At 41.3% G+C, this 24,538-nt stretch overlaps 1 protein-coding gene across 1 annotated transcript in view; it reads right to left on the bottom strand.

Annotated features, from left to right (window-relative positions):
- Positions 1-24,538, bottom strand: part of RNF213 (ring finger protein 213) — a 454,388-nt gene that overhangs the window by 20,477 nt on the left and 409,373 nt on the right. The window contains exons 57-60 of the mRNA XM_089682127.1: positions 9,978-10,235; positions 8,496-8,628; positions 2,669-2,752; positions 1,259-1,439 (exon numbers count right to left, since the gene is read on the bottom strand). Of these exons, the coding sequence (XP_089538253.1) occupies positions 1,259-1,439; positions 2,669-2,752; positions 8,496-8,628; positions 9,978-10,235 (656 nt within the window). The remainder of the gene's footprint in view (positions 1-1,258; positions 1,440-2,668; positions 2,753-8,495; positions 8,629-9,977; positions 10,236-24,538) is intronic.

Genomic DNA, 24,538 nt, shown 5'->3' with positions numbered 1-24,538 from the left:
AACTTAAGTGACAGTGCAAAAAGAAAAAAAGAAAAAAAAGTGCCCCCACCCCCCTGTGCTCAAGCACACAAGTGATCACATACGTTGTACCCACACGCAAACAGCATGTGAGGTATCGTCTCAATCATAAGATCATGGGCAGTAATGGGCACTAGACCTCCTCTGTAAATCTAAAGTAGTAACCTTTAAAGGCTTTTAAAGTGTTGCCTATGAATAGTAAAATGTATGCCGTTTGTTGCCATTGCACGGGCATGTGCTATTTTATGTTTGGTATCTATTTACTCACTTGTAACATCATCTTTTATAGCTTACAAAAGATTGGGTTATGTATTGTGTTTTTTTGCAATAAAATTAAAAGAAGTGTAATTTTTCCCAATAATTGTGTTTGAAGAACCGCTGTGCAAATACAGTGTGATGTAAATAAATGCAAAAACCACCAATTCATTCTCTGGGGCCTCTGCTTTAAAAAAAAATATAATATTCTAAGACATTTCCTAGCAAAATATATTGATTTTAAAATGTAACCAAAAAGTTCCAGAAATGGGTGGGGGCTGAAGTGGTTAATGCCTGCTTCACACCAATGCGTTTTTAAGTGCTTTTTGCAGAAACTCACTACAGTCCATTTTCCATGACTTCACATTGGACATGTTCACATCTATGCTTTTTGTGCTGCTGTGTTTCTGGAAAGGGTCAGGGACTTTGCTACAGTAGAGTTCAATGGAGAAGCTGTTGAAATGCATGTAGTGTGTTTTTGCACATTTTGCGTTTTGTATGCCCAGCAATACAAACATTTCCCCTTTAACAAAAAAAAGAACAAACAAAAAAAACATACCCCCCCCCCCACAAAACAAAGTAAAAATGCAGCAAAAATGTGCGTGCAAAAAAGCAATGAAAAACAGACAAAACGTAAAATGCATTGGTGTGAACCAAGCCTAAAGGGTGTTATTATATTTGCCTTGCCAGCCAAGACTGTCTCTTCATCTCCAGGATGGAGCAGGAAAGACAACAGTTAGGAGGTCTGTGATGGCAAAGAGTGTATGTTCCATGCTTTGCATGTTCAAAATGCTTGACCTCTCCAGCTAAATGTCTCATACTGTTCATAATGAGGAATCACAAGGAGGCCAGAGACAAGAGACTGCCAAGTGGCTGTAACAATGGAGGAAGTGGTGACAAGCACAATCCAACTGCTGTTAATTCAACCTAATAATAAAAATTCTATTTTAATATGACATTACAAAATATAGAAAAAACAACATACTTTTGTTCAATGTTGGTGTATTTTGCCAGTGCATAAATAAAACTGTTGTGCAGTGCTATGAGGTAGCTGGTGAGGGCTGTTGCACCCAGGCCCAGTCCTTGCCGACGAGGAAGAAGAAACTCAAATTCGCTGTCCATGGTAAGGATCCGATCACACATACCTTCTGGGAGCTTTATTTCACCTATAACATTTCCACATAAATAAAATAACTGAAGTAAATAAATTTATAGATGCAAGATCAGTTCATTTCTTGTACATTTCACTAGTTTAATGTGCATTGCCATATCATTTTTAGTTTATAAACCAACTTCAGGAGGTATTAGGTAGCACAAGGCATTTGCAAGGGCCTGCCTTATTAATCAAATTCATTTTTGGACTTGCTAACTGCCTCCCAACCCAGGGACACATTGGTAGATATAACATAATTAGTTTAACAACTAAAACTACACATAAATGGCAGTGAGATGTGCAAGCAGGACATGATCCCTGAAAAATCTTTCTTATTGTCGAAAGTTCACCTGTCGGGGGTTTGCCTAGCTGAACATATGGTGATGGGCTACTTCTGTGGTTGACCATAGGTCACTTGCAAGTATGGGGCTGCATTTCTGCAAATGGAGTTAAAAATTTTGGTCAGGATCAATGGTGTCCTTAACGCTGAGAAATACAGGCAGATACGTATCCATAATGCCATACCATCAGGGAGGTGTGTGATTGGCCAAAAAATATATTCTGCAGCGGGACAACAACCCCAAACATGAATCCAATGTCATTAAGAACTATTTTCAGGGTAAAGAAGGACAAGAAGTCCCAGAAGTAATGGTTTAACCCCCAAAGAGCCTTGATTTTATCATCAAGTCTGTCTGGGACTACATGAAGAGACAGAAGAATTTTAGGCAGCCTACATCCTCCACAGAAGATTTGTGGTTAGTTCTCCGAGATGTTCGGAACAACCTACCAGCTGAGTTCCTTCAAAAACTGTACAAGTATATCTAGAAGCTGTTTTGAAAGCAAAAGGTGGTCACACTAAATACTGATCTGACTTGGATTTCTCTTCAGTTCATTTACTTTATTTTTGTCAAATAAGAAAATGGAAACTATTAATACTTCTCTTTCTAAAAGCATTCTTAATTTACGGCATTTTTTACAACTGCCTAAAACTTTTGCAAAGTAATTATATCTGAACTATCCTAACATGACTGACCCACAAATGCAAACTACACAAAAACTTTTAACAGCAGTCCTCATCATGTCACCACTTTCAGCCACAATACACTAGCTATCATCTAACACTCAATCCAGGAACCCTCCACTTCCTCTTAAAAAGGAGCATTTTCATTATCATAGGAATACAAATACTGCACCTAAAGAAGTAGCCAAAGCTGAAAAGTTGCAATGAAGGTTGTTACTCACCATTGGTCTGCAGGGAAAGCCGCAGGTGATTCCAAGCAAGTGTGAATTTTCGTATACGCTCCTTAAAAATATTGCGAGCTCCATCTGTAAAATGAATAAGACAAATGTAGTAATAGAACAATTAGAAACATATATTTATATCAACTTCCACCATCTGAGATTTGGAACCAACCAGATTTGACTGAAACCATATTCCTCTCTATTATTTATTATTTATTTATTTATCGAGTTTATATAGCGCCAAAGGGTTTGCTCAGCGCTGTACAATAGAGGGGGGACAATACATGAAACAGTACAGTAACATCAAACAGCACACAAGGGGTAAGAGGGCCCTACTCTTTCGAGCTTACAATCTAGGAGGGAGGGGGTAGAGGTACAGGAGGAAATGGCTGTGGGGGATGGAGTGGTAGGAGGAGGGAAGGGCAGCGGCTGTTAGGTGAGGGTGGGGTAGGCTTCCCTGAAGAGGTGGGTTTTCAGGGAGCGCCTGAAGGTGAGGAGGGAAGGTGACAGTCTGATGGATTGGGGTAGTGAGTTCCAGAGGATGGGGGAGGACCTGGAGAAGTCTTGCAGTCGTGCGTGGGAGGAGGAGACCAGGGAGCAAGATAGAAGGAGGTCCTGTGAAGAGCGAAGGGTACGGGTAGGGTGGTACTTGGGAATCAGGTCGGTGAGGTAGTTAGGGGCAGTGTTGTGAATGGCTTTATAGGTCAGAGTGAGCAGTTTGAATTTAATGCGTTGGGCAATGGGGAGCCAGTGGAGGGAGAGGCAGAGGGGGGTGGCAGAGGTGGAGCGGCTGGTGAGGTGGATGAGTCTGGCAGCTGAGTTCAGGATGGTCTGAAGCGGGGAGAGTTTGCACTGGGGTAGGCCGATGAGGAGGGAGTTGCAGTAGTCAAGGCGTGAGATAATCAGGGAGTGAACGAGTAGTTTAGTGGTGTCTGGGGTAAGGAAGGAGCGTATTTTGGCGATGTTGCGAAGGTGGAGCCTGCATGTATTTGTGAGTGATTTGACATGAGGTTGGAAGGAAAGGTTTGAGTCCAGAATGACGCCAAGGACCTTGGCTTGCTGGGCGGGATTGATGGTGGTGTTGTTGGTAGTGATGGAAAGGATGGGGGGGGGGGCACGGGAAGGGGGAAAGACGAGAAGCTCGGTTTTGGAGAGGTTGAGTTTGAGGAAATGGAGCGACATCCAGTCAGAGATGTCGTTTAGGAGGTGAGTGATGCGGGCGGAGAATGTGGGGGTGAGGTGAGGGGTGGATAGGTAGATTTGAGTATCATCAGCATAGAGGTGGTAGTTGAAGCCGTGGGAGTGTATGAGTTTGCCAAGGGAGGAGGTGTAGATGGAGAAGAGAAGGGGTCCAAGGACAGAGCCCTGGGGGACCCCAACAGAGAGGGGGAGGGAAGAGGAGGTGGCGCCGTTGTAGGAAACGCTGAAGGAGCGTTGGGATAGATAGGACGAGAACCAAGAGAGAGCGGTGTCTCTGATGCCAAGGGAGAGTAGTTTATTAAGGAGGAGGGGGTGGTCGACTGTGTCAAAAGCCGCAGAGAGGTCTAGGAGGAGGAGGACAGAGTAGTCGCCTTTGGCTTTGGCGGTTAGTAGATCGTTTGTGATTTTGAGGAGGGCAGTTTCGGTGGAGTGTAGGGGACGGAAGCCGGACTGTAGTGGGTCAAGGAGGTTGTTGTCAGTTAGGTGGGCGCTTAGGCGATCCTAATAAACCTGACATCTAAAAATAAACTCATCCAAATCTTACATACCAGGCACAACTATGAGTTACTGTAATGCAGTTGGGCTGCTTATTCTAAAATAAATATGCCTCTGTTTTACTTTGTGCTTTTTGTTTTTATTGTGTTATCAGCTACAGTAAGTGTTGTAGGCAACATGGATTTAAAAATCCTATGCTCCCAGCACATAGTCAGATCTTGACTTTCATACAACCACAATTCCAAAAAAAAAAAAAAAAAGTTGGTATGCTATGTAAAATCTACATAAAAACAGAATGCAATGATTTTCAAATTAAATGTTTTAATTGAGAAAATGTACCATTTTAGGAAAAATAAGGGAATTTTTAAATTGATGGCACCAACAAAACGTTGAGACAGGGTAACACAAAGCTGGCAAAGTAAGTGGTACAAACAGGGAAGAGCTGGGAGAACCTTTTGGAACTAGTTAGGTTAAAGCAGAGTTCCAGTTGAATAAAAAAGTTGAATAAAAAAAAAAATAAAAGTCAGCTACAAAAACTGGAGCTGCTGCCTTTAAAAATACAGACATTTCCCTGTCCCTCAATCCAGCGGTGTCCTCACCACAGCTGGTTTCACTGGCTGTCTTCTCTCCTCAGCGCTGGCATCTTCAGTGTGGGCACCCGGCTGTGACAGCTTGCAGGTTCACAGCTTGGTGCCTACTGTGAATGCACTAGTAGTGCTGCGCTTTGTAAATAGTCCCTTAGTTTTCTGGGACCTGTCACGTGTCCCAGAAGACTAAGGAGAGGACAACTTCCATTTCCAATCACCTTAGGCGATTGCACCAGAAGTGGGAGCGAGTACCTATCAAATTCGGGTACCCGTTCTCCTCCCCCAACTCCCCAAAGGTGCCAATCCTTAACGGGGAGCAGGGGACAAAGCCTTAAACCTGAACTTCCCCTTTTGGGTGGAGCTCTGCTGTAATTGGCAACAAATCAGTATCATGACTGAGTATGCAAAAAGCATCTTAGAGAGTCAGAGGAGCTGATTTACTAAAACTGGAAAGTGCAAAATCTGGTGCAGCTCTGTAAAGTAACCAATTAGCAACCAGATTTTTTCATCAAAGCTTAATTGAACAAGCTGAATTAAGATGCTGATTGGCAACCATGCACAGCTACACCAGATTTTGCGATCTCCAGTTTTAGTAAATCAACCCCAGAGTGTCTCAGAAATAAAGATGGGCAGAGGTTCACTAATCCGTGAAAAGCTGCATCTAAAAACTCTTGAACAATTTCAGAATATTGGTCCTCATTGTAAAAGGGATCATCATCTACAGAACATATCACCAAAAGATTCTGAGAATCTGGATAAATCGATGTGTGCAAGGGACAAGGCCAAAACACAATGGGGTAGATTTACTAAAACTGGTGCACTCAGAATCTGGTGCAGCTGTGCATGATAGCAAATCAGCTTTTAACTTCAGCTCATTCAATTAAAGTGTTACTAAACTCACAATAGTAAAATCAGTCTGTATATGCAGTAAAGCATGCTTGTTATACTCACTGTAAAACCCAAGGGGTTAATCCTCTACATTGTGTAAAAATGCTGTTTGATCCTGACTTCTCTGATCCTCCCCTTCTTTCAGTGTCCCCTCTTATCTCTTGATAAGACATACTGTGTGGAATCACTCTGCACATGCTCAGTTTGGTGTGCATTTCTAGAAAGGTTTTTTTTTTTTCTTGGGAGAGTGCATGTGATCAGCACAGGGCCAATCAGCACTGTCCAGACAGAGGGCAGGGGTCCTGCATCCTCCTAGAGCAAAATGAAACCTCCTCCTACAAGCTTTAACATATGATCAGCTGGACGCTGATAGAAGTCACAAGACTGCTCTAATTGTTGATGAGAAAATATATATTTAGTAGTTTATATTTACTAAAATAATTGCATTTCCATGTTCTGTGTACTGTGGGAGACCAGATATAGTGAATGCAGGGTCCTGGGTTTAGTAACACTAAGCTTTGGCAATAAAACCTGGAAGAGGTTTGGTTTCTAGCAGAGATGCACCGGATTTTGCACTCTCCAGCTTTAGTAAATAACCCCCAATATTGCATGTCCGTGATCTTTGGGCCCTCAGACAGCACTGCATTAAAACAGGCACGATTCTGTGATGGACATTTTTTGGGCTCAGGAATTCTTTCAAGAATTACTGTCTGTGAACACAGTTTACCATTCCATCCAAAAAAGTCAAAGCTCTATCATGCAAAAAAAAAAAAAAAGCCATATCTAAACATGGTCCAGAAACACCATCGTCTTCTCTGGGCAATGCTCATTTAAAATGGTTTGTTGCAAAGCAGAAAACTGTTCTGTGATCAGATGAATTGAAATTTAAACTAAACTAAAGAGGAGAGGGACCATTAGGCTTATTATCAGTGCTCAATTCAAAAGCCTGCATCACTGTCTGTATGGAATATTATGTATGGAATGGTCAGCTTGCACATCTGGAAAGGCATAGTCAATGCTGAAAGATATATCCAGGTTTTAGAGCAGAATATGATACCATCTAGACAACGTCTTTTCATGGAAGGCCTTGCATATTTCAGCAAGACAATGCTAAACCGCATACTGTATCTATGACAACAGCATGGCTTTGTAGTAGAAGAGTCTCGCTTCTTAACTGGCCTGCCTACAGTCCAGACTTTTCACCAACTGAAAATATTTGGTGCATCTTAAAATGAAAAATATGACAAAGACGACCTAGGTTGAGCTGTTAGAATCCTATACCAGGCAAGAATGGGACAACATTCCTTTCCCAAAACTCCAGTAACTGATCTCGTCCATTCCCAGACATTTACAGAGATGTTTACATCGTAGTAAACATGGCTCGGGCCCAATTTGTTTGAGACGTATTGCTGTCATCAATTTTAAAATTACCGTATTGTTTTCTTAAAATGGTACATTTTCTGCGTTGAAAAATTTGATATGTTTTCGATTGTGAATAAAATATGGGTTTATGAGATTTGCAAATCATTGCATTTGGTTTCTATGTAGATTTTACACAGCGTCCCAACTTTTTTGGGGTTGTACACAAGCTCTTCTGCAGTCTGACAATACCAACTGAACACTGCTCTAACCAATATTGCTTTCACTCCCTGAGCAGCACTGTTGATTGCAGCAGCATTCAGTGGTAGTGACAAAAATCGGAGCTGTTGTGAGAGTGGTAGTCTGACTATCCTAGTGCTTGCTGCCAGCACAGGGTTTTATTTTTTTAACATAAAAAAAGAGGCATATTCATTACAGTTCATCAAAACCTGAGTACATTACAGTAATGAATTAAGAGGGTACAACTAGGCTTTAGTATTCAGGGAATACTGAAAAGGAGAACCATGCCAATGCAGTATGTGTTGGCACAATCACTTGTATTAGCCACCAGGGTGCATGTAACAGGTGAATGACACAGAAGTACAGTTGTAAGACAGTTCTCACCCTACAAAAGAATGTACCTGAACAAGGTAAGTTCCTTTATTACCAGGTATTCTTTTAATGAAAGCTGCATATTTTAAAAAATTAAAAAAAACTGTTGAAAATACTTGACCTGTTAAAACGTATACGGGATTTTAGTGATTGGATTTACATCTACTTTAAAGTGGTATTACTCTCTGCTTTTTTTTAAACAGATTCCCAAGTGGTGTATGCCATAATGTGCTATTATGCATCTCATATTACCTGTCAAATGGAGCCCTCCAGCGCTGAGCTGTCACCGCTCCTGCTGGTCACAGGCAATTTGCTGTAAATGCACACTAAGTTGCATATGAACAGCTCATTGTACATTACAGCTGAAAAAATAGGGAAGGGAAAGCATTTATGACAAAGAGAGAATAGGAACTCTTCTGTCATAAAAACCCTATCAGCAATTTTTTTTTAAGTTTAACACCATTTTGATCATCCAATAAATGCTCTTTTACAGCGTAGGCTGCCATTTTCTATCTATTGGTAGACTATCAATAATTTCCTATGATGTGTTCTCAGGAATACTTGTTTAGTAAACAATGTATAAGATACACTTTATAAACTGTTCATTCAGGAGGGTTTAGGATGGATTGGATTTATTCCATTTCACAATATACCAGCTAAGGTGTTGATAAATGTTTGACGGGTACCAGAGTTTATGCTGTTTATGAACTCTTCGATAGTTTTATAATGGATGTCTTTGTAATTCTGGAACTTCTTCACCAAATCCTTCTGAAGTTTTAAAATGTTTGGCAAAAACTTCACCATCTGAAGTTCAGATTCCTGCAAAACAACACAAAGTAATGTATCAATAGTCTTCCTTATTTGTCTATGGACAGGAGAAAAGTGCCTGCTTTTTCACAAACCATCTGTAAATTTACAGATGGTTGGCAACACACGACTGGAGTGTACGCATGCTGCCACTGTGATTCTTTGTTTTGTAGCCATGTGGGCACAGTGCCTGAAAATCGCTTTCTATTCAAGTGAATGTGGCTACTCTGCAAGCATCCCACAACTGCATGCCATGCATGCGGTTGTTGTGTGCTAATGTGGGATTCCAGGGGTTAAAGTAGGTGGTGAGGAGGTGTTACAACACTCGCTGGCTGCCAAAAGCTCTCTGAAGAGTGATCTGAACACAGATTGCTCTTCAGAGACCAAATCTAGTTTGAAGGAGCTCTCAAAGGATTCCGGCAGGAAGGGGTAAACAGAAGCATCACAAACTTGAGAGTTAAAAATCCATCAGTTTATCCAACTAGTAGATTGTCAGCTATCTACCAATAGTACTTCAGGTGTCCTGAAATCAACTCTGCAAGTTTGCAAAACCTTCTAGAACAGGGAGGGGGAGAGAAGGGTTGAAGAGGGGGAGAGAAGGGTTGTAGAGGGGGAGAGAAGGGTTGTAGAGGGGGAGAGAAGGGTTGTAGAGGGGGAGAGAAGGGAGGAAGAGGGGGAGAGAAGGATTGAATAGGGGGAGAGAAGGGAGGAAGAGGGGGAGAGAAGGGAGGAAGAGGGGGAGAGAAGGGAGGAAGGTGGAGGAGAGAAGGGAGGAAGGTGGGGGAGAGAAGGGAGGAAGGTGGGGGAGAGAAGGGAGGAAGGTGGGGGAGAGAAGGGAGGAAGGTGGGGGAGAGAAGGGAGGAAGAGGGGGACAGATCAGTCATAGAGCAGTGCTCACTCACCCTTGACTGGGATCTGAAGACTCAGGCAGCATAATCAATCCTGCAGCCAAGATGTAGCTTCCAGCACTGGCCATGTATAGGAGTATAGGCAGGGCAGAAAGGAGGAGAGGGTCAGGAGCAGTCCTGTCTCCTCTCCTGTGTATGCAGAGGGGAGGGGGAAGTAGGGGGGAGAGCTCACTGGCTGGAGTCTGTGACACACTGAAATTTAACAGATGCAGCCAGCTGCCCCTGCAGACGGCTTCCCTGATGGTTTGGCAACTCTGCCTGGGCACGTTATCCATGGGGGGTTGCCTGGGCGGATGCAACTGAAATCTGGGGGGGGGGCACAGGCCTCCCCAGCACCCCCGTAGATCCAGCTTTGAGGAAAGGTATGGCATGCTGGATTCTTTAGTCCCTAGAAAAAAATTAACAATTATATCATGATAAATATTACACCAAAAGCACAATAAAAGGACTTACCTTCTCCAGGAGCTTCCAAAGCAGAGGCAGGGTGTCCTTTCCATCTTTCTGCTGGACTGCATGTAGAATATATTCAATGGAGATCCGTTCTCTGCAGCTCCATATCTTAGAGCAGTAAACATTACTGTCCTGTGGTAAGTCCATCTTTTCTCCACTTAAAAGAGGGTCACCATACACCAACTTTACTATAGGATTGGAACTAATTCTCTCATCATGACGGATGTAATTATTCACAGTCATCAGGTCCCTGTCTAAGCTCTGAAAGCATAAAACAACATTTTTAGAAATCCAGCAACAAGTATTGTCTTTATCTTGGATACTTTACACAACCAGTGTAACCTATTCTTTGTCATGGCTCATGTTGGTTACCCTTGTTCCACCTGCATTTTTGTTTTTCACATGTACCATTAAAACACACTGTATAGACACCAAAATTCACAGGCTCCTCTCACCATATAGACATTCAGACATTCATTGTATTAAAAGGCCCCCCCACCCCATCGTCATAAACTACACTCTAAAATATTCATACAAGAGATCACTGAACTTACTATATATTTTAAAAAACATTACATAAAATCTGCTATTATCATACACAAACACAATCTCAACTACAAAATTTCTATTAAGTGTAAAATATGAAATTGTGTAAAACCAATCAACACATACATCTAGATATAACACAATTGTAAAGCTTTACATTTTCATTTTTATTTCAAATAACAAACATGTTATATTAACCTGCTCTGTTTTGAACAGAGCATCCCCAATCCTCCTTCTCTGGGGTCCTCCGCTGGTGTTCCTTACTCCTCACCCCAAACCGTGTGCCCCCATAGGAAGCCACTTCCTATGAGGCACTCGTGCATACTCAATCGCGAATCAGGCTGTTTGCACCTATTTAGAAACACAGTCCTGTTTTGGCCCCATTCTCTGGTCAGAGTTTGACTGACAGCAGGAGCCAATGTCTCCCACTGCTCTCAGCCAAGCCTGTGAGTGGGGAGAGGGGAGAAGAGCCATTGTAGATGTGCACAGTGCTGGATCGAGATTGGGCTCAGGTGAGTATTTGGGAAGGGAGAGGGCAGGAGGGAAGCTACTATTAAAGATTTTTTTACCTTAATGCAGAGAATACGTTAAGGTACAAAAACTTTTACCTTTACAACCACCAATTCAAATAGACCCTACCTGTATGTAAACCTTTTTGCGGCCTGCTCCCTGTACTATTCTCCCATGTTAATCACTACATCAGATCCATAAAAGCAATGACAAATGTCCACCACCTCCTAGAATGGCAACAACAGGATGGTTCTGAAGGCCTTTTGTGCGTAGTAAAGCTGCCAATCAGATCCTCCAGAAGTAGGTACTGCAGCAAGGAGTTGTAAATTCAAAGCCAAAAGTACATCAGCAACACTGGCCAGATTCTAACTTCCAACCCACACAGTTGAGCTCAGCTAACCCTGGAGAGACTGCAGTCATGTGAACGCTGATAAAACTTAAATTGTATTTATTCTCTTAAATATGTTTTGGGTAGTTTTATGTACCAATAAAACACACTCTTATGCTTGCGTTGTAAGTGTTACATTAACATGTGCTTTGAAAGGGAAACTATTATGGTTCTGGATCAATTTTAAGTTTATAAAAACATATTTTAATGAAGAATTCCAGGTATGGCATTTTTAACATAGTTAGATTAGTCCAGCTATGTCATGCCTATGGGATCCATCTAGAAGCTGGAAATGACTTTAGTAGACATTTCTAATCCAATGATCTTCACAAACCTCTGGGTTCAGTGCCGAGCGGCTGCCCTGCTGCATTCTCAACATAGCAGGTCGGCTGCTCGGCATGGGCACCAGTCATAGATCACTTTGCATTCTCTCAATGAACGCAAAGCATTCTCTGACTGGAGGAGGAGGAGACCATGATGTCACTGTTTAATCTCTCTACCTTGTCCAATACAGACTGCTTCACGTTTTTTGAAAAAATGCAAAGCATTCTCTGAATGGCGCCCATGCCGAGCAGCTGACCTCCTATGTTCAAAATGCAGCAGGGCAGCTGCTCGGCATGGGACCCAGAAGCTAACACAGATCACTTGAGTAGCAGTATCTACTACAGTGTTTTCCAGCCTTAGATTTCTCACAGGCATGGTATATGTATAGTTACAGTACATGGTCAAATGTAAAAAGTGGAATTCTTTAATTGTCGTATATAAATTATATATTATTTCTTAAGCTTTTAAACAGAAGTTTTATATATTACAGAAGGGATATATACCTATAAAAACAAAAATGCACTATATAACAAAGAATTTGCAGAGCACTATGAGTTTTCTAAAAGAATACTTTTGTCTTTAGCCTGGCTATGTCTAACTAAAACCTCAGATGGAGCCCTGCAATAAGACATGGGACCTTCTCTGATTCATATTTTCAGCTATTGAACTCTGAAAACAACAGGCATTTTAAAATAAAGAAGATAGAACAAAACATGTGAAAATGTTCCTAATGCTCCACTTGCTTGTTGAAAAGAAACCTACATAATATCAGCATGCAATATTTCACAATTATTTGACAACAAAAAATAGGAACTTTGAAGCACCTGTAAATTCCATATCTTGCTACTACCTTCAGGTGGTTGGACACCCCCCCAGTGTACCCGTATAACTCCACCCACTTTGTGAGGCTCCCTGTTTTTTTTTTTAGCAAGCAAATCACAGAGGAAATAGGAGAGGAACATGTGTTCTGTACTGTACTCCAAGATACGGAATTTAGAGTTATATCAAGATTCCGATTATCCTAATAATACAATATAGGACACAGGAGTTGATTCTTAGACCATGGGATGTCCACAAGCAATAAGTCAAGGGGTGGACAAAAAAAACAGCCCAAACTGCAGCAAAAGCCCCCCCGATGGACCCAACAGACAGTGGAGAGCAAAAGCACCTTGTAATTAGCAGAGACTCAAACAGCTACCTGTTTAAAAATGGTTTTCAAAACACGAACAGATAAATTGGTGGTTGCCCAGTGACCCTTGAGAGGACCAGTGCTAGAACCAAACATCCTTGGGAGAATGGGACTTGTTCTCTAAGGGCAGAAACCCTAGAAAATAAGGTAAAATAACCACCCAGCCAGGTGGAAGAGGAGGGAAGGATTCTATAGTGGTACTGTTCTATGAGGAAACAGACAGAAACCAGTTGGCATGGAAACAGGTGACAGGAGGCCAGAGATGACAGTCTTGGCCCTACCCATAAGATGAATCATAAAGTGTTTATAAACCCCAAAATAGTATCCGCCATCCTTTTAAATCAATACCTCTATAAAACATTAATAACATTCCATTGGCAATGTGCAAAAGTGACCAGTGCAACAAATCAAAATTGTGAAACATATACACAGTTCAATCAATAACCACCTTAAGACCGGACACTTTCATCCCCTTCCGGTCTAGGCCTGTTTTCAGCGCTGTCACACTTTTAATGACTATTAATCAGGCATGCAATGCTGTACCCAAGTTACATTTTTATAATTTTAGAGACAGACAGAGCTTTCTTTTGGTGTTATTTAATCATAACTGGGTTTTTCTTTTTTGCTATATAAAAAAAAAAAAAATAAAGTTTTCATAGTTTTTGTTAAAAATTTTTGCAAATAAGTAATTTTTCTTCATAAATTTAGGCCAAAACATATTCTGCTATACTTCCCTGGGGTACAAATAACCTAAATCAGTGTATATTATTTAGTTTATGTGAGTTATAGAGTCCACAATCTAGTGTGTGTGTGTGTGTGTGTGTGTGTGTCTGTGTCTGTGTGTGTGTGTGTGTGTGTGTGTGTGTGTGTATATAATAAAATACAGCGCTAAAAATTATTGAAGTGGCAGAATGATGAAATCAGGCGTCTGATAGCGCTAAATAATGTGACCAAAAGTGTCGTCAATATATGACGAAAGAAATAGAGAATGGGTAAATAACTAAGAATCACATAACTGTATAATAACAGATGGTGCTGAGCAGGAAACAATATATAATATGACAATCCAAATTATTGCATGGTAAATTGAAATTCTTGAGATATAAGCAGTCCATAGAAGAAATGCATCACATAATGGTGCTCGTGACTTCCATGACAGGGAATGAAGTGTGCTTGCACTCACCAGAAGCGCAATTTTAATGTGCATGTATAGTAATTATCCAGAAAGGTACTGGTGGTCATCAGAGCACTAGCAGGAATAGGGGGCTCCACTGGCACACGCTGCACACAGGAAAGGCCTCTCAGCTCGGACCCTATCAGTATAAAGGGACAGCTCCTTTCACCTGGATATGCCAACGCGATATATATCCACCTTACATGGCACAAAAATAAGCCACCAGGCAAAAGTGCTTGGATAGTGTAGTATTTTAATGTATAATTAGCAGCTTGACTGCATACATCCAGCCAAAAATAAACATAAGCTCAGTAATGGAGATAAAAGCTTCCAAAAATAACCATCAGCTCAGTAATGGAGATAAATAGCTTCCAATAATAGCATCAGACTCAGTGATAAAGATATACAGCTTCCAAAATGGCCACCGACTCAGTATTGGAGAAATGTAGCTTCCAAAAGTAACATCAGCTCAGTGGTAACGATATACAGCTTCCAAAATGGCTGCCGGCCTGAACATGTGGCCTCGGCGGTGTGACGTCAGCGTGGCAGGCTCCTCGCTGACGCGTTTTGTGCGAAATATATATATATACACACACAGTTAGGTCCATATATATTTGGACACAGGCACAATTTTAGTTTTTTCAGGTATTTTCCAAAACATATTCAAGCTATAGTTATATAATGGATATGGCCTGAAAGTGCACACTCTTAATTTGAGGGTATGTATATCCAAATTGGAGGAAGGGTTTAGGAATTACAGCTCTTAAGAGTAGCCACCCCCCTTGTTTCAAGGGACCAGAAGTAATTGGACAATTAAATAAAAACCTGTTTCATGGCCAGGTGTGGGCTACTCCTTTGTTATTTCTTCATCAATTAAGCAGGTAAAAGGTCTGGAGTTGATTCTAAGTGTGGCATGTGCATTTGGAATCTATTGCTGTGAACCTACATCATGCATTCAAAGGAGCTGTCCATGCAAGTGAAACAGGCCATTTTAAGGATTCAATAACAAAAGAAATCCATCAGAGAGATAGCAGCAACATTAAAAGTGACTAAACTAACAGTTTGGTACATTCTGAGGAAAGACAAATGCACTGGTGAGCTCAGCAACATAAATAGGCATGGACGTCCACGGAAGACAACAGTGGTGGATGATCGCAGGATCCTTTCTATGGTAAAGAAAAACCCATTCACAACATCCAGAAGGACACTCTCAAGGAGGTGGGTGTATCATTGTCAAAGTCTACAATCAAGAGAAGATTTCACAAGAGCAAATACAGAGGGTTCGCCACAAGGTGCAAACCATTCATAAGCCTTAAGAATAGAAAAGTAAGATTAGATTTTGTAAAAAAAAAAAAACATCTAAAAAAGCCAGACCAATTCTGGAAAAGTATACTTTGGACAGATGAAACTAAGATTAATTTGTACCAGAATAGCAGAAAGAAAAAAGTGTGGAGAAGGTTTGGAACAGCTCATAATCCAAAAGCACACAACATCATCTGTAAAACATGGTGGAGGCAGTGTGATGGCATTGGCATGCATGGCTTCCAGTGGTACTGGGTCATTGGTGTTTATTGATGATGTGACAGAAGACAGAAGCAGCCGGATGAATTCTGCAGTGTTCAGAGGTATACTCTCAGCCCAGTTTCAGCCAATGCAGCAAAGTTGATTAGACGGTGATTCACAGTACAGATGGACAATGATCCAAAACACACTGCAGGAGGGGAGGAGCCTGAACATGGCGGCTGTGGGGAGCGTGTGGCAATAGCTCCCTGCTAAGCGCTGCTATTCGACCTCCCCAGTGACCACCTGGAGTAGGATATGGGGAATTGACTCACCGGAGTCTGTCGATCGGTATAGGAGAGGAGGAAAGCCGGAGATGAGACCAGGGCGGAGGTGGCAGTGAAGCGCTGGTCCGCCCGGCGCCTTACGGAGGAGAGACCCAGGAGGCTGAGGGGCGAGGTGACGTGGTGGGAGCGCGTGACCGGCCCCGGAGGCTCTCTGGGAGAGGAGGAAACCGGCCGGCTTCCCGATGCAAGAGGGAGCCGCCGGCTCTCATGTGTTTAATCCCCAACTGATCGATTCTGGGTCTGAGTGACCCAATAGAGAGAAGGGATTCACCCTGCTATCTGGTGAAAAATCTGGATGAAGGGCACGAGGAGAGGAGTGAAACCCAGAGGAATCCCCCCTTGGACTGAATTGCTGTGAAGGCCCCACACCTCAAGCTCGGAGTCTCTGCTGGGAGAAGAAGAAGGGTGAGTGAGAGCTATTGGGGGCTTATCGTGTGGGGGAACCCCGAGTGATATGGGAAATCTAGGGGTGAAGGAGAGGAGGGGAGGATTCCCTGGGCCAAGAAAGAGAAAATGAGAAGAGCTCCAGGTGTCCCAGGAGAGTAAAAATACATGGGATATTAGCAGGTACTGTCTCGTGTACAAATTAAAGGACTGATACAACTTCATATAGAGAATAAGAGAAGAAATCAGAGTTTTAGAGGAAATGAAGAACAAAGGTCCTAAGGGAACAGGGCCCAAAGGGTCTCAAATAGATACGATAAAGAAATTTACATCGCAAAGAAATATTACGCCAGAAAGGGCCCAAGGTGCAAACGCAAAAGGGGATATGGACATGTCTCTGGGAAACAGTCCTAGATTACACTGTTCAACAAATTTTTATTTTTTGCCAGTTTTGGAAACAAAAGGATCCATTTCTTAATGAATTTCACATTCTGAGTTCAAATATAACAATGAAATTTGTCAATTGGCTCTAGTTTTTCTGTAAACGGAAAGTTTTCTACTATAGGCGTAATGACTACATAATGCACAATAATTATATAGATAGATGTCTTTCCACAAATATAAAGCAAGTGATATTGACTACATAACAAAGCCTAAATGGCATAATATATTGCATAGGATTACCAAGAAAAATTATAGCCATAAGCTAAGTTGAATCATTTTAATACTTAGGATTCTCACTAGTTTTGTCTTCAGTTTGTGTCGGTTTTGCGTCTCTTGGCTTTTCTCTTGTATTCGAGGAAAGGGCTATCTCTTACAACTGCACGTGACTACACGCTTCAGGTTCTTCCTCACTTGACTCAACCACGAAGGATTCTGGTGCTTTAGGAATTGGTAGCCCCTCTCCATGAGGAACTGGACGTATTGCCGATGGAATATTTGGATAGTGCACAGATAACTTTTTCTTCTTATTTAGCCCTTTTACAATTGGAGGCACCATACAAAAGTAACAATTACTAACATGATCTGTTGGCTCTCTCCAAATCATTGGCACAGCGAAAGGCATATATGCCTTTTTTCCATTCAACCATTGCTCCAGTGCCGTCCCACAAGAATTGCAGCATATATGTGGTGCCCAGCTCTTGTCCTGGTCTCCTATCTTGCAGCCAAAATACAAGTTGTAGGCTTTCTTAATCATTCCTGTTATCCTCCTTTTTTGTGAGATAAAAGTTATTTCACCGCAGATATAGCAGAAATTATCTGCTTTATTCACACAAGTTCGAGGCATTACTGAGTAGCCTATATAAGCATAAAACGAAATGTAAAGACGCTGTCGAACTACAATCAGATACAGATACTGCAACTTTTATGCAGTGAAGTGATGCAATTAAAGGCTAATATTGCATCATCTCAGTATACATGCAATTTTCTATTGGTCACCAGTATCAATTGCACAATATGCAGCTGAAGTTGCATCATAATTTTGAATGGCTTACGTCATTAGATGAGTGAATATATCATGGAAACTAGAGCCAATCAACATTTTTTAGGGTCATTTTCGTTTTCAGCACCCCAAAATTATGTAAGATTAGCTAATTTTATGCCCAAAACTTTTTACCTGTTGAACAGTGTTATCAATGGGTATGAATAGTAGCGGTAGCCACCTAACAACAGAGGTCTTGGAAAAAAAAGAAGTAGATGGTGAACTACAAGCGCCAAATAAAAAGGAGATGACAGAAATGTTTCAAAGTTTGGAAAAAATGTTAAAACAAGAAATGACAGTTGTGCGCAATGATCTAAGACACCTGCTATTGAGAGTGGAAGAAACAGAGGAAAAAGTTAAAAAGCAGGCCCAAACCATAGATAATCTAGAGAAAAAAATAGCTTATTTGGAGAATACCCAGAAAAAATTGCTCTATAGGATGGAAGTGCAAGAAAATAAAGAAAGAAGATGTAACCTTAGAGTTCGAGGAATTCCAGAGCAAGTAAAAGGGGAATCACTATATGATCTTGTCGTAAAAATTCTAAACTCCATAAGACACAGACCTGAAACAGACAGGATTAAACTGGACGGAGTGTTTAGAATAGGAAAGTTTAATCATGCGGTGGAGAAGGAAAGATCAAGAGATACAGTGGTCCAGTTCCAAAAATTTGGGGTTAAAGAGGAGATCTGGAGGAAGATTAAAGGAAGAGCATTAATTAAGTATGGAGACTTAAAAATCCAAATTTTTGCGGACCTAACACCAGAGACCCTATGGAGAAGGAGATCCTTGAGACCCTTGTTGGAACAAATGAGAAAACAGAACGTCCAGTATAGATGGGGTACCCCAGCTTGTTTAATTGGCTGGAAAAATGGCGTAACAGCATATTTGAGATACCCGGAGGAACTGAGGGATTTCTGTGACAGACTGAAACTGCAAAGAATGGTGATAGTGGGGTGGGAAGAAGAAGAAAAAGAAAGAAGGGAAACAGAAGATACAAGAAAAGAGGACTGGCAGTGGGCCGGGGGGAAGGGAGGCCTGGGGGTGGGGAGAGATGGGAGGGAAAATTGAGAGGAATATATATATATATTTTTTTTTTTTCTCTCTCTCTCGTATCTCTCTTGACCCCCTGGGCCCCACATATGTTGAAATGGTAACCCTCGGAAGCTTCGGTTGAGGGGGAAAGTAAAGATTTTTGTATTTCTCCTGTGGATAGAGAGAGGGGAACTGGGGAGGTCGAAGGAGAGGGTAGCCGGCCATGGGTGGAGCTTAATCCCAAAGCATTTAATCAGTGGTGGAAATAGATCCACAAATGATTTATAGGCAGTTTTTAAGCCTAAAAATGGGTAGGGAGGAAAAAAAGAATGAGGGATGGGGGGAGGGGGGGATGGGAGTTGGGTTGGAAGGAGGGAGGGGAGGAGGTATTGGGTTAATACTCTGCATGACAGTAGGGATAAAGAGGAAGAGGTAAATTGGAAGAGAGATGGAGCGAATTGGGAAGGATGGAAGAAATACAGTTTATAACCTATAATGTGAACGGGTTGAGTTGTCCAGGGAAGAGATTTAGGTTGTTTAAGGAGTTGCATCATAGGGCAACGTCAGTGGTATTTTTACAGGAGACGCACTTTGAGATAGAGGCAAATGTGAAACTGAAATCCAAACACTACCCAATATGGTATTATGCAGACTCTCCAATTAAAAGAGCAAAAGGGGTGGCAATAGGTTTGGCAAAGAATATGAGATTTGAGCTGGAGGATAGAAGAACCGATCCGGAGGGGAGGTTTTTATTCTTAAAAGGTAGGCTTCAGGGGATTGAGTGTACTTTAGCCAATATATACTGCCCTAATAAAAACCCGGAGATGTATATGAGGGGTCTGATGAAAAAATTGATGGAATTTAAAAAAGGGCGTTTGATAGTTGCAGGAGACCTAAATTTCTGTATGGACCCACAAAAGGATAACACCTCTTCTGTGCAAAGAGAGGGGAGTAGGTCTCTGAGAGCTTTGAAGAAAGTGATGCATGAATATCAACTAGTGGACATCTGGAGAATAATGCATATGAAAGACAGAGACTATACCTTCTTCTCTAATGCACATGAGATATACTCGAGATTAGATTACATCTTAATAGACCATCAATTTATAGATCATCTGGTTAAAATTGACATAGAGGCAAGAACGTTCTCGGATCACGCCCCGGTCGTAATGAAAATGGGATGGGGAAGAAGGTGGACTGGAGGATTAGGGTGGAGGTTAAATGAGGCTCTTCTTCTGGATGAGGATTTAGTGCAGAAAATCGAGAAAGAGATTAGGGTGTATTTTCAGGAGAACGAAACAGAGGAGGTGTCGATAGCTACAGTTTGGGAAAGTCATAAGGTATTTATAAGAGGAATCTTGATCGCGGCAGGAGCAAGGAAGAAAAAGGAAAGAAGAGAGAGGGTCAGTGGGCTTCTAAACGAAATACTGGACTTGGAGCAGATCCACAAGAAGAAAATAACAAAAGATACGAGACAGAAGTTATCGGATAAAAAAGATGAGCTAGAGAGGTTGATGGAAGAAGAGAGGAGAAGAGTATACAACAGGGTATTAAACAAGAGATATAGATGGGGAGATAGACCAGGAAAATACCTAATGAGAGCCTTGAATAAAAAGAAAAATAGGAATTATATAGAAAAGATAAAAAATCCTAAGGGGGAGTTGGTCCACTCAACTAAAGAGATTATTAAAGTGTTTACGGAGTATTACAGAAAGTTATATAATATTAGTCCCCAAGGTCCTCTAAAAGAAGCTCAAGAGGAAATCAAAAAAAAAAGATGATATATTTAAAAAACGCGGGATTACCAAAACTAAGTGAAGCACAGTTGAACTCCTTGGATGTGGAAATTACCCAGGAAGAAATTAAAACAGCATTAAGAAGCACAGGGGGGGGGGAAAAGCCCAGGCCCGGATGGCTATACAGTTAAATACTATAAGAAACTTAGTGAAGTGCTGCTACCCAAACTGGAAAAGTATATGAATGCTCTGGGAGGTGGGATGGAAGTGAGGAGAGAATCTTTACAGGCCCATGTAGTACTTATTCATAAGGAGGGAAAAGACCCATCTCAGTGCTCCAGCTATAGACCTATTTCACTATTGAACACAGATACCAAACTGTATGCAAAGGTTTTAGCAAACAGGTTGAAAGATCTAATGCCTGAATGGATCCATGGAGATCAGGTGGGCTTCGTACCTGGGAGAGAGGGTAGAGATAACGGCTTGAGAACCCTGATGCTTATTCAGAAAAGTAGAAAAGGGAAAGCCCCGGTGGTGCTCTTGTCAATTGATGCAGACAAGGCATTTGATAGAGTGGACTGGGGCTTTATGATGGACAACTTAAAAGTGCTGGGGATAGGTGATAGAATGTGTGAGTGGATAAGTAAATTATATAGGGAGCCTACTGCAATCATCACGGTAAATGGGGAGAGATCAGAACCCATTGGAATGTCTAATGGAACAAGACAGGGTTGCCCACTGTCCCCTTTACTATATGTGTTGTCACTCGAACCTCTGTTGTCAATAATAAGGAACAGTGGAGCGGTAAAGGGAATTCAGATAGAAACTATAGAACATAAAGTAGCGGCCTTTGCGGACGACTTATTGTTCTATGTGGGGAATCCCCGAATAACTCTCCCAAATATAATGAAGATTCTGAAGGAGTATGGTGAACTATCAAATCTAAAAATTAATCCAACGAAAACAGAGATCTTGAATATTAATATATCAAAGAATGAAAAAGAAAAACTACAAAAAGAATTCCCCTTTATATGGAGAGAAAAAGAGATAAAATACCTAGGAATAAAACTCACTGCCTCATCTAAGCATCTGTATAGATTAAACTATATTTCTTTGATAAATGAGATCAGGGAAGATTTAAAAAGACTAGAAGGAGGAAACCCATCCTGGATAGGACGTATAAACCTAGTTAAAATGGTAATTATGCCTAAAATATTGTATAGATTTCAAATGGTACCAATTAAAATTCCAGAGGCCTTCTTTAAGACAATAAAAAAAATGTTAACAAGATACATATGGAAGAATAAAAAACCTAGAATAGCATATGAAACATTGAGTAGGACTAAAGAGAAAGGGGGATTGGGTCTACCAGATGTCAAGAGATACTATAAAGCAGTGGTTTTAGCAAGAATATATGACTGGACATTTAACCACAAGGGAAAAGTTGAGTAACAATTGAAAATGATCTTAGTGGAATTAGATTGAGTCAGATGATATGGGTTCCAGCACAGTTTAGAGGAATTAAAGAAAGCACAAGTATTTACACTTTAAATGTTTTAAGGGTATGGGACAATTTACACAAAAACATGAAATGGGAATTTAATTCTACACTAATGCCTCTCACAAACACTGAGTACTTTCCCCCGGGAAAGGATAAGATATCAGGGAGATGGTTTAGAAAGGAGGATACCCAACTGAGAGATGTTCTGGTGGAGGGGGAATTGAGATCACTTAAAGAATTAATGGAGAAGAAGGGAGATATCTTTATTAGAATAGATGAGTGGAAATATCATCAATTGAAATGTTTTATTGGAAACCTCCCGAAACCCCTAAGATCAAAACAGGAGTGGAATATGTTTGAAAGGTTGTTAGAAACACGAAGGGATGGGAAGCACGGTATTTCAAAAATCTATCTAATACTCACAGAATTAGACACAAACACAAAGTTAAGTTTTATAACAAAATGGGAAGGGACATGGAAGTTGGGTTTGACGAGGACAAACAGAGAAAGATGTTTAGATTGATACACAAGAATGTTAGTATGAGAGAGGTTGAGATTAATTATAAGTGTATGACACGATGGCACATTACACCGAGTGTTGAGCACAAGATGAATGGGGAAAATTCAAAAATGTGTTGGAGAGGATGTGGAGAGATAGGCACGGTGTTTCACATATGGTGGGAATGTCCGAAAATCCAGGTTTTTTGGAAGGTAATAGTCAAATTGATTGAAGAAATAACTGAAATTGACATAGGATTAGACCCAACGATATGCCTCCTACATAATGTGGAGACATCTGTAAATAAATACAAAAACTCAGGCGTCTGGTACTTCTTAAATGCGGCGAAAGGGTTGATACCCAAGTTTTGGCAGAAAACAGAGGTACCGAAGGAGGAAGACTGGATTAATAGAGTAAACTAGATAGGTAGAATGGAAAGATCATACCATATGCAGGAAGATAGCATGGGAGTTTATTATATGAAATGGGAAAAGTGGGAAAAAGGAGGATGGAAAGAGAAATATAGGAAACTATGAACTAGGAAGTTAGCCAAAAATTAATAATGCCTCGAGAGATTAGAATGGTTTAGAGTCTGCAGAGGGGGAGGAGGAGGGAGGAGGGGTGGGAAGGGTTGGGGTGGGATGGGAAAGAAAAGAGTTTTTAGAAGGGGAAATGTAGAAATGTTATAAATGCCTATTTATATGTGAATTGTTTCCCTTTTTGCGTATTTGTATTTATATGAAAAATTTAATAAATATTTAAATTAAAAAAAAAAACAAAAAAAACAAAACACACTGCAAAAGCAACCCAGGAGATTTTGAAGGAAAAGAAGTGGAATATTCTGCAATGGCCGAGTCATTCACCTGATCTCTACCCAACTGAGCATACATTTGACTTGCTGAAGGCAAAACTAAAGGTAGAAAGACCCACAAACAAAGAACAACTGAAGACAGCTGCAGTTAGAGCCTAGCAAAGCATCAGAAAGGAAGAAACTCAGTCTTTGGTAATGTCAATGGGTTCCAGACTTCAGGCAGTCATTGCCAGTAAAGAATTCTCAACAGATATTAAAAATGAACATAATTACCGTATTTTCCGGCGTATAAGACGACTGGGCGTATAAGACGACCCCCTACTTTTCCTGTTAAAATGTAGTTCTTGGGCTTTACTCGCCGTATAAGACTACCCCTCTTCCAATGCACACCAGTGGGAAGAATCGTGACCCATCATTGGTGTCAGTGGGAAGAATAGTGTTCCATCATTGGTATTAGTGGGAGGAATAGTGCCCCATCATTGGTGTCAATGGGAGGAATAGTGTCCCATCATTGGTGTCAGTGGGAGAAATAGTGCCCCATCATTGGGAGGAATAGTGTCCCATCATTGGTGTCAGTGGGAGGAATAGTGTCCCATCATTGGTGTCAGTGGGAGGAATAGTGTCCCATCATTGGTGTCAATGGGAGGAATAGTGTCCCACCATTGGTGTCAGTGGGAGGAATAGTGTCCCACCATTGGTGTCAGTGGGAGGAATAGTGTCCCATCATTGGTGTCAATGGGAGGAATAGTGTCCCACCATTTGTGTCAGTGGGAGGAATAGTGTCCCATCATTGGTGTCAGTGGGAGGAATAGTGTCCCATCATTGGTATTAGTGGGAGGAGTAGTGCCCCATCATTGGTATTAGTGGGAGGAATAGTGCCCCATCATTGGTGTCAGTGGGAGGAATAGTGCCCCATCATTGGTGTCAGTGGGAGGAATAGTGCCCCATCATTGGTGTCAGAGCGACGAATCGTGCCCCATCATTGTTATCAGTGGGAGGAATAGTGCCCCATCATTGGTATTAGTGGGAAGAATAGTGCCCCATCATTGGTATTAGTGGGAGGAATAGTGCCCCATCATTGGTGTCAGAGCGACAAATCATGCCCCATCATTGGTGTCAGTGGGAGGAATAGCACCCCA

This window comes from Staurois parvus, unplaced genomic scaffold, assembly GCF_062004578.1.
Source record: "Staurois parvus isolate SC_StPar_1 unplaced genomic scaffold, SC_StPar_1.0 ptg000286l, whole genome shotgun sequence".
Classification (NCBI taxonomy): Eukaryota; Metazoa; Chordata; class Amphibia; order Anura; family Ranidae; genus Staurois; species Staurois parvus.
This window is presented reverse-complemented; position numbering and strand designations above follow the sequence as displayed.